General features: G+C 32.4%; 1 protein-coding gene across 1 annotated transcript; it reads left to right on the top strand.

Moving 5' to 3' along the window:
• The first annotated feature begins 1,096 nt into the window (after positions 1-1,096).
• On the top strand, positions 1,097-9,463 carry LOC100804882 (uncharacterized protein At2g24330). Its single transcript, XM_003539095.5, has 5 exons — positions 1,097-1,716; positions 2,559-2,703; positions 3,967-4,076; positions 8,190-8,613; positions 8,726-9,463. The coding sequence occupies exons 1-5, from the start codon at positions 1,453-1,455 to the stop codon at positions 8,986-8,988; spliced, it is 1,206 nt and encodes a 401-aa protein (XP_003539143.1). The 5' UTR covers positions 1,097-1,452; the 3' UTR covers positions 8,989-9,463.
• Positions 9,464-9,972: the final 509 nt, after the last annotated feature.

Below are 9,972 nucleotides of genomic sequence, written 5' to 3'. Positions count from 1 at the left end.
TAAGCTGACAGCTTTTTTGTAAGGCAAACATGATAGCTATTTATATTTTTTTAATTAAAAAATAAAAAAAAATAAAAAATATATTTTTTAAGGTTAAAACAAAATATATTATTAGTTAAGATACGGAGTGAAAAAAAACTAATCCTAATTAAAGAATTTTCTTTTTCATAAAAACTATCATAATAATACGGCGATCATAAATTACTTTTCATGTATAAAACATATAATTAGATGACATGATGATAGTAAACATTTTGATTGTCAGTACATATATTATATGTTATTTATTTACTACTATTAAAATAGTTATTATTATATAAAATCAACATATCAACATTAACATTATAGTGTCAATATATTTAAATTTTAATTTGTTGATCAGAATCTTCAGCTCAATATTTCACACCCCCTCATAAAAAAGGAAAAGAAAATCTTGTTTTTTTTTTTCTTTAATGACAACAGAAAAAGAAAAGAAAAAGTTAAGAACAGTAAAAAACGGTTGACTGGTCGTATTCATTTACTAGTGTTAGGATGTTCAGTCAACTACCTCATCGCAAAAGATGTTACTCTGTCTCTTTTTTCAGTTTGTTGTTTGTAAGATTTAAATTTAAAATGATATTTTTTATAAGACTCAAATAATAATATTTTTTATTAATTATTTTTGGATTAAATATATCTTTCATTGAAAGAAGAGATATAATATAATGATAAATAATTAAAATAGAAATAAGTATTAATAATAAGGATAATTTAAAAAAAACTATAAATTTAAGATAAATTTATTATTATTAATTAAATTAATTATTTTTCTTATTTTTGATGAATATTGTAATTGAGTTTTATATATAAAAATGAAGGGAATACCAAACAAAAAAATTAATAAAAAATAAATTCATATCTCAAAAATGCATAAATTCAATTTTTACTGTTGTGAAGACTTTATTTTTCAATATGAGGTATGTCTATATTGATTGCGGACCTGACTGTTTTTAAAGTGTATTTTTACACCTAAATATTAACATATCTCTCAAAATTTGAAGGGACAATAAGGAAACAACTTTGATGGCAGTGAGTTTCCGTGAGCCAAATCACCATACATGTTCAAAAAAAGAGGATTAGGTTGATGGAGTGACATCAAACTTCAAAGTATTCGCATCCACGGAGCGTGAAGTCCAACGTGCTTGACACTACGTGGAGAGAGAGAGTGTCCTCAGAAACCAAAACAAAACCCCAAAATTTTTGAAATAACCCTCTCTCACGTTTCTTCTTCTTCTCCCCACTCTCACTCCACTTCGTAACTCACCACCAACCTACGCGCCGAGATCTATACCGCCGAACATTCTCGAACCCTCCCAGATCGAACAAGTTCGTGTTCATTCCTCTCTCTCTCTTTTCCTTTCATACCATTTCTCAATTCTCACTTTCTTTCTTAGAAAGAAAGGGGTGAGAGTGATGGGGGATGAAAAAGGTGAGAAGAAAGAAAAAACTAGTCCCAGTGCCAGTGGAGGGAACGATAGCAAGAAGAACGAGAAGAAGAAGAAAGGGTTTATTTCGCGAATTTGGAACGCGATTTTCAGGTCGAACCGCGACGACTTTGAGAAGAGGCTTGAGTATATTACAAAAGAGGAAAACATGGCTGTGACTAGATTGAGCAACAGATCTCGCTCTTGGAGGCGAACCTCTCGCCAACTAATTCTATTCTCTGTTTTATTTGAGGTAACTACATCAATTTTATCTTTTTTATTTTATTTTTTTGTTCTTCTATTGAAAATGAGTTGTTTTGCTTTTCACTCCTCACTTGCCGCTGCGGATGGATGTAAGGTTTTAAATTGCGGTCGCAGTCGCAGTCGCGGAGTCTCTGAAAATCTTGACATTGTGAAAAATTGTGAATGCGATGTGGTTTTGGAGAATTAAAAAATCCTGATGTTGTGGAAAATTTTGGCTGCAAGTGTGGTCTCTTAAAAGACTGGTGAATTTGAGAAATTGTGGTTTTTAAAGACTGGAGAATTTTAGAACCTTAGATATTTGAAGGAATTAAGCAGAGGCGGACAATTTTATGTATTTGGTTTTTTGAAAGATTATTGTCTTGGGTTTAGTCCCCTGAGGATTTTAAGGGTTGTTGCCTTGTTGGTGTTTTAGATTTGTTTTATATTTTGGATCTTGTGAGGACTCGGTTTTTGAAAGGATTGGTTTTTTGGAGGATTGGGGTTAAAAAAAGTTATTTGTGTTTGGGAATGAATGATTTGTTTTTCTTTCTTTGCCATTCTAGGAATGACGTTTTAAAAGTTAGTTTAGGAGAACTGATTTTGTTTGGACGGGAAAGTATAACCACTTTTGGAATGTAAATGTAGATGTGGTTTCAATTATTTCAGTAGGGTCTTTGAAAAAAATGAAAATAAATCTTTTGAGGAGTGTGCAGTAATGTTTCCCTTTTATTGAGTGACAATGGAGGGTTTACTTGAATTTTAAATTTCTTCTCTGACAAATTAATATATTCTTATTGATTATTGAGGGTGTTTTTATAAATGGATTTTGCTTAAAATGGTTTCAACTTTCAGGTCATTGCTGTAGGTTATGCTATTATGACAACAAGATCAATGGATATGAATTGGAAAATGAGGGCAATCCGAGTTTTGCCAATGTTTCTTTTGCCTGCCTTGTCTTCGGCTACATATACTGCATTTGTCAGCTTCACCAGGATGTGTAAGTGTCCAAACTCAAAAGGTTTACAATCAACATGAAAGACAATTTATTTTTTTTATTTCGTTTTGTAAATTAGAGCATCATATATTTATCTGTTCTACTGAATTTGCATCTGACTTCTAGGCCAAGAGAAACTTTATGTCTTATGATTTTTATTCTCAAATTCAAGCTTGTCAACTGTTCTAGTCCTCCCATTTTTGAAGTTGTTTACGAGTTCTGATTCCATCACTTGTTAACAACTTAGTGGGAGTGGAAAAGTTTATATTTTAGCATTCAAATAAAACTCCTTCACACAGTCACATATATCCTGACCAATGACTTCCCAGTATTCCCAATGACTATTAGTTCAAACTTGAACATGTGGAAGATGTATTTGCCCAATTCATTATTTGTTGGTACCCTGCAATATTTGGGAGTACATGAAGCTTTGTGGGACGACAAGAAAGACTTGTCAAATTGGGATGCTTTTGGTTCTTCACACCAAATCCTTTATAGCCTGTTGTAAACAGACTTTAAAATATCATCCCATTTGGCACTGAGAGAAGAAAACGGAAAGAATTCAAGCTGAATCTATTTTTCGAAGAATTTCCCGAGCATATTAGGTAATATCAAGCCGAATTGTTCATGGGATGTTATATATGCTGTCAACATGTGTGGAATTAAGGTGTCAACCTTAATACAATATATTATGGTTTCCATATTTGTTTGTCTTCCAGAACCGCACGTCTTCAAAACCAACATCCCACCATCATTATAAGTGTCTTGAACCTTCGGTAGAATCCAATCCCAGCACTTGAAAAGCTCCCGAAATCCATTTGAACTTGATTTCATTGTAGGCTTTTTCAAGAGGGCCCTTACTTGGATGTCATTTCCTCATGAGTTTAATGTATGCATGCTCGATAATGGTGAGCGAAGTACCATCTCTGACTCTAAGAATCTTGTAACAGTTATCCGTGCCAGTTGACCGGAGGACTGAGGACTAGGAGAGCCAACAACCAGAGGATGAGTGTTTCCGATGCCAGTTGGAGGAGAGGGCCAACAACCGGAGGACGAGAGAGCCAAAAATGCTTGATTTTTAACATTACATTCATCAAAAGGTCCTAGAGATCTTCTACAAAAACATTTATTAGAAGTTTGGTATCTTTAGTCATAAGTGGTGAAAGCTATCATGCACAACCCAGTGATAAGCTAGTATTTAGATTTGATATGCCAAGTGCAAAAATGATATTATTTAATTTTAAATATAAAATTGTGGTTTTATAGGTGATCGCAAGGACCAGAAAATTCTTGAAAGTCTTAGAGCTGAAAGGAAGGCAAAAATTGATGAGCTCAAAGAGAAGACAAATTATTACATTACTCAACAACTCATTCAGGTCAGTGACAGATCTAGAAATGTTTGGTAGTGGGGGCAATATTGATACATAAATTTATAGCATTAAAAATATAAAACAACATTGTTAAAGTATAGATCATAGTTGTCAATAGCGGCCGTAGCGGCGGAGCGGCACCCATCCGCGACGGACACGTGTGTAGTGGCACGGTTTCGGGTCGCGGCTGGAGAGGCCGCTATCGCGGCGGAGCGGCGCGGGTTGCGGAGCGGTTTTACGTGCCGCTACTTCGAAGCACTGGTGATTCTGAGTGGGTTTAGTGATTCTGTTCTGTGTTGCTTCTTCTGCTTTGTTCTTCCCAGAGAGGGAGGGAGAGAGAGAGAGAGAGGGGGCTCTGTGTTGCTTCTTCTGCTCTGTTCTGTGTTGCTAAGAAACCCTCGATCTCAGATCTCACTTGACGAACTTGCACCTGCGCGTTCCACCAACTATTTATCTCCACGTCTCCCAAAATTGTCCTGCCTTAACAATTATCTATACAGTAGATTCACGTTTTAATATACCATTAGGGAATTCAGCAAAAAAAAAACATATATACCACTAGGGTTGGCCTATGTAGAGGCAAACAATATTAATATATAATAATAATGTTAATAATTAAATAATATAGAAATAATATTAAATAAATATAATAATATCATAATTTTATAATATTAAAAACTTATATATATATATATATATTTTTGTTTTTGAACATATATATATTATTAATTATTTATATATTTATATTTTTGTTTTAAAGTTTAACATATCTAGTTAAATTGTAGCCGAACAATATTAATATATAATAATAATGTTAATAATTAAATAATATAGAAATGATATTAAATAAATATAATAATATCATAATTTTATAATATTAAAAACTTTATATATATATATATATATTTATATTTTTGTTTTAAAGTTTAACATATCTAGTTAAATTGTAGCCGAACAATATTAATATATAATAATAATGTTAATAATTAAATAATATAGAAATGATATTAAATAAATATAATAATATCATAATTATATAATATTAAAAACTTATATATATATATATATATATTTATATTTTTGTTTTTGAACATATATATATATATTATTAATTATTTAACATATATAAAAAAACATTAAAATAGTGGTCATCCCGCTATCCGCTATCCCGCTATCTCACCTTTGGGGTCGACCGTTCCGCTACGCCGGTATTGACAACTATGGTATAGATATACATCACAGTTAGTGACATGTCTAGAAATGTTTGGTAGTGGGGGGCAATATTGATACATAAATTTATAGCATTAAAAATATAACACAACTTGTTAAAGTATAAATATATATCATAATTGTTCTCTACGAGTTTTTATATTATGAAAATATTGGGTGATTTTCACACCTTAAAAAATCCCTCTACGTATGAGTAACTAAACAATTATTCAACATTCATCTCTTGTACGATTTCTTGTCTGATTCTTGATGATATTACTAATTATTGACTTTCGTGGGAAAGAGAGAAAATAGGAATAAGATATTTGAAGTTCTTTTCTTGGTCTCAAATATAAGAAAATTTCAATTAATTAACTTTATCTTATTTAATGTTATTATCTCTAAAATATCTTTCATTTAATTGAAGTGTTAGTTTCTACAACTCTTTTTTAATTGAGTCCTGATATCAATTTCTAATGAAGCATAAGTTGGAAAAATACTTTTAATTGAAATTAATACAATTATATGTGGATAACTAATTTAGAGAAAGGACCAGAATTTTTTTTTGAAAGGAGGGCTAAAATTGATACATAGATTTACAGCATTAAAAATATAACGCAACATTATAAAAATATTGGATGATTTTCACATTTTCAAGAATCCCTCTCTATATAAGTCACTAAACAATTATTCAACCACTGACTTTGGTTGAAAAAAAAAATAGGAATAGACATAAGAAGAAAAATACTTTTTTTTTTCTTGGTCTCAAATATAAGAAAATTTTAACTAATTAACTTTATCTTATTTAATCTTATTATCTCTAAATTATCCTTCATTTAATTGAGGTGTTAGTTTCAACGACTCTTTCTTAATTCCTTATACCAATTTCTAATGAAGCATAAATTGGAGAAAAATTTACTTTTTAATTGAAACTAATACAATTAAATGTGGATAACCAACTTAGAGCTGAAAGTCTTAGAGCTGAAAGGAAGGCAAAAATTGATGAGCTCAATGAGAAGACAAATTATTACATTACTCAGCAACTCATTCAGGTCAGTGACATCAGATCTAGAAATATTTGGTAGTTGGGACAATATTGATACATAAATTTATAGCATTAAAATTATAACATAACATTCTTAAAGTATAAATATACATCACAATTGTTCTCCACGAGTTTTTTATATTATGAAAATATTGGATGATTTCCACGTTTTCAAAAATCCCTCTCTATATAAGCAACTAAACAATTATACCATTCACCTCTCCTCTCCTATGATTCCTCATCTTATTCTTGATGGTATTCACAACAGAAAATGTTAGATGCAGTTAAAAAAGTTATTTTCAATTAAAAGTCACTCATTATTGACTTATTTAATGTTTATTATCTCTAAAATATCTTTCATTTAATTGAGGTGTTAGCTTCAACGAATCTTTATTAATTTCTGATACCAATTTCTAATGAAGCATAAGTTTGGACAAAAATTTACTTTTTAATTGAAACTAATACTATTAAGCTTGGGTAACTAACTTTCTTAGTTAGAGTGAATCATTTCTTATTTTTTATATGTAAGATCTAATATACACTATATAAAGAAACTTGAGAGATTAGTGGGGGCATTTCCCCCCAGTGTTAAACCTGCATCCATCCCTGACTCAGGTAATTGTTTAAAGCAAGTATTGTTATAGGACTTTCAATATCTCCTTGTTCCTTCTCATTTAGAGCAGATGAAATATACTTGGGTTGTATTGAACTATTGATCAATTCATGCTTCTTAATGACAAAACCTTAAGGTATTGTCTAGTGCATTGTATAAAGTTGATCTTAATTGTAAGAAAATTCCATTTTTACTAGGTGTTTGCACCTAAGTAGTCAAATCTAGCCAAACATTTTGATTCCCTTACAATCACTCTTCCAACACTTGATATCACCTAATAAGAAAAAAACCGGCCTCCTTCCTTGCTCTAGTGTAAGCCCCACTGCCAATGCCACTACCACTTACACAACTAATTATCAGATACAACATATCGATAGGAGCCTTCAAGAAATAAGGAACCTGAAGGGCTTTTTATAATCCAAACTTAATAAAAATCCTAATCAGACAAAAACTCGCAAAATGAAATCTTATAAAGACAAGATAAATATCTCAATTGCAAAAGTAGAAAGACAGTTATTCCAAAAAGTAACACATAATTAATAAATATTTTATATCACCCTCTTTCAATAATTGCCTATTTTTCTTTCTTTCTGGTTTGCTGTTGAATCTGACTTTTTGCTTTGCCTATTTTTCCACTAGCCCATTTTTCTTTCTCTTTCATGTATCTTCATTCTTCATTTGGGTTAATAGAAGTTTCTTGGTTCCTTCGGTATATTTTCATCCTATAGTTAACTAGTGTCTTTTTGGTGCTAATAATATGTAGCATCATGCTATCTTGCTGCTTAAGCAACTGGGTAACAGGGATGGTATAAAAGCCTAGCCTATTTATACTATCAGGTCATGTCCCCATTGATTTGACTTAAGATGTAGGAACATGGTCAAAATACTCTAGGCAATCCTCTTCCCTTGAGCTAGCTTTTGGGTTGAGTTAGGTCAGTCAATTTTCAATAACTTGTACTAAATTTCAAGTTATGTTGGAAACTTTTGCACATTAAACATTCACTTCGGATTTTCTTCAAGCTGTCACCAAATGTGATTGCATCCATTAAGCTAATTGTTATTAAGACTTTTGCCTTGGAGAAGATAACGAATCACACGAACAATTCTATCACTTGAATCCTAGTTTCTTTATTTTATTATGACCAAGTATATTCCTTTGCTTTGAAGTGCATTATAAAAGTCAACTTGATATATTTGTTTGCAAAATACTTTAATATTATTGTGTATTATACTTAGCTCTTGTGATCCACAGAGATATGATACAGATCCTGCAGCAAAGGCAGCAGCTGCAACTGTTTTAGCATCCAAGTTGGGTGCAGATTCGGGTTTGAAAGTGTATGTGGGGGATGAATCTTCTGGTGTTTCAACAGGGAAGACCAAGGATGTTGAAGTTGTTCAGTCTAGTGGGCTTCGAAATCGCAAACAAGTGACCTCTAGATCCACTAGTCCAGGGACAACTACACCAAATTATTCTGATCAACAATTAGTTGGTTCTGGGAAAATTGATCAAACCCAAACTCATGAGCATAATCAGCTTGTAGTTGTTGAACATCACAATCCTCAAAGTTCAACAATGAACGATGGAGGATGGATTGCTCGAATTGCAGCATTGCTTGTGGGTGAGGATCCAACACAGTCTTATGAGCTTATATGCGGTAACTGCCGCATGCATAATGGTAAGTTGGCTGTGTTTGATGTTCTAGGCTTATGTTCATACACAAAGTAATAGCTACTTATCATTTCTGAATACAGTTTAAATTGTGTTTTTGTCTACTTGTTTCCTTTCAGGTCTTGCTCGGAAGGAGGATTTCCCATTTATTACTTATTACTGCCCACACTGTCACGCCCTGAACAAACCAAAGCAATCGGATGAGCGTATATCTGGTTTAAATTCCCATAACACTCAGTCTCCTAAAACAGATGACGGTGAAGAAGTTAAAAATGCTAGTGATTCTGCAGCCCAGAGTGTAATCAGAAGCGATAATCCCGTAAATACTAGCCCTGAGATTGAGGAAGTATCTGAACCGGCTATTTCAGAGGAGAAAAGCTAGTTAAAAGACAAGCCTGATTTGGGGATGGACTGTTTAGATGACATGTCTAGGCCCCTGTTTCAGGTCACAGACCAACTATAAGGAAACCAACTACAGACCAACTATAAGGAAACCAACTACAGACCAACTATAAGGAAACCAACTTTGCAACAGGAAGAGTTTTGATAACTTTGAGACTTGTGATTTATAAATTATAACACATAAATTACATGGCTTGCTTATGAATTAAAGCAATTTTGGGATTTCCATATAATTTTTCTTTCTATTTTTTGTCCGGATAGTCTTATTTCAAAAATGAGATTGTGTAAAGGGTTTAAACTTTGAATGTTGTTGCAACTTGCAAAGGTTGTGTTTAGATCTGGTCAATGTAAAATTTGTTGAAACTATATCCATGGATCATTCTTGATGGACAATGGCATCTTGTGATGCATGTAACATGATTCCCCCCGATGGATATTGGATTGTTGTTATTTAATTGTTGTGTAGCAAGTGCTCCCGTGACTTAAGTCGAAGGTGGGGTGTGTGTTTTTGCTGGTGAACAATTGCAAGTATGCTTTGGATGATTTCATGGTCATATTTTCTATTATAAGTTTAGTGATAGATTAGCGTGTGTTTGGATCTGCATAAAAAATCACTTTTTTTGTCTAAGTTTATGTTCAAATTAACGCAGAAGAAAGGAATACTTGTTTCAAGGGTGACATGCATCAGGGCACTTTGACACTCATACAAACATGTTGGTTTCAAACTTATATAGTGAAAACATACATGATACATTTCTCACCAAATCACTTTGTGTTGAAAGCAAGTATGTTAAATCTAGTGGGACAAAATTGAAGCAAAACTCTAGTAATTTCACCTATCAAAATGAAAACCGAAGGTAATTTTTTTTTACAGGATTCACAAGACTATAGAAACTAGGATATGGCATTACTTCTGCTATCTTTTTTGCTGAGACAAGAAGGCCTAGGCCCCAAACAAAAACGA

Source organism: Glycine max, chromosome 11 (genome assembly GCF_000004515.6).
Source record: "Glycine max cultivar Williams 82 chromosome 11, Glycine_max_v4.0, whole genome shotgun sequence".
NCBI classification, from domain to species: domain Eukaryota; kingdom Viridiplantae; phylum Streptophyta; class Magnoliopsida; order Fabales; family Fabaceae; genus Glycine; species Glycine max.
The sequence above is the reverse complement of the archived record's forward strand: the minus strand, read 5'-3'. Positions and strand labels throughout refer to the sequence as shown.

Bases quoted from the DNA above. Each gene is read 5' to 3' on its own strand.
- LOC100804882 (XM_003539095.5), top strand. From the start codon at position 1,453: ATGGGGGATGAAAAAGGTGAGAAGAAAGAAAAAACTAGTCCCAGTGCC. The intron at 1,717-2,558 runs GTAACTACATCA...TTCAACTTTCAG, and splicing joins TATTCTCTGTTTTATTTGAG to GTCATTGCTGTAGGTTATGC. The intron at 8,614-8,725 runs GTAAGTTGGCTG...GTTTCCTTTCAG, and splicing joins TAACTGCCGCATGCATAATG to GTCTTGCTCGGAAGGAGGAT.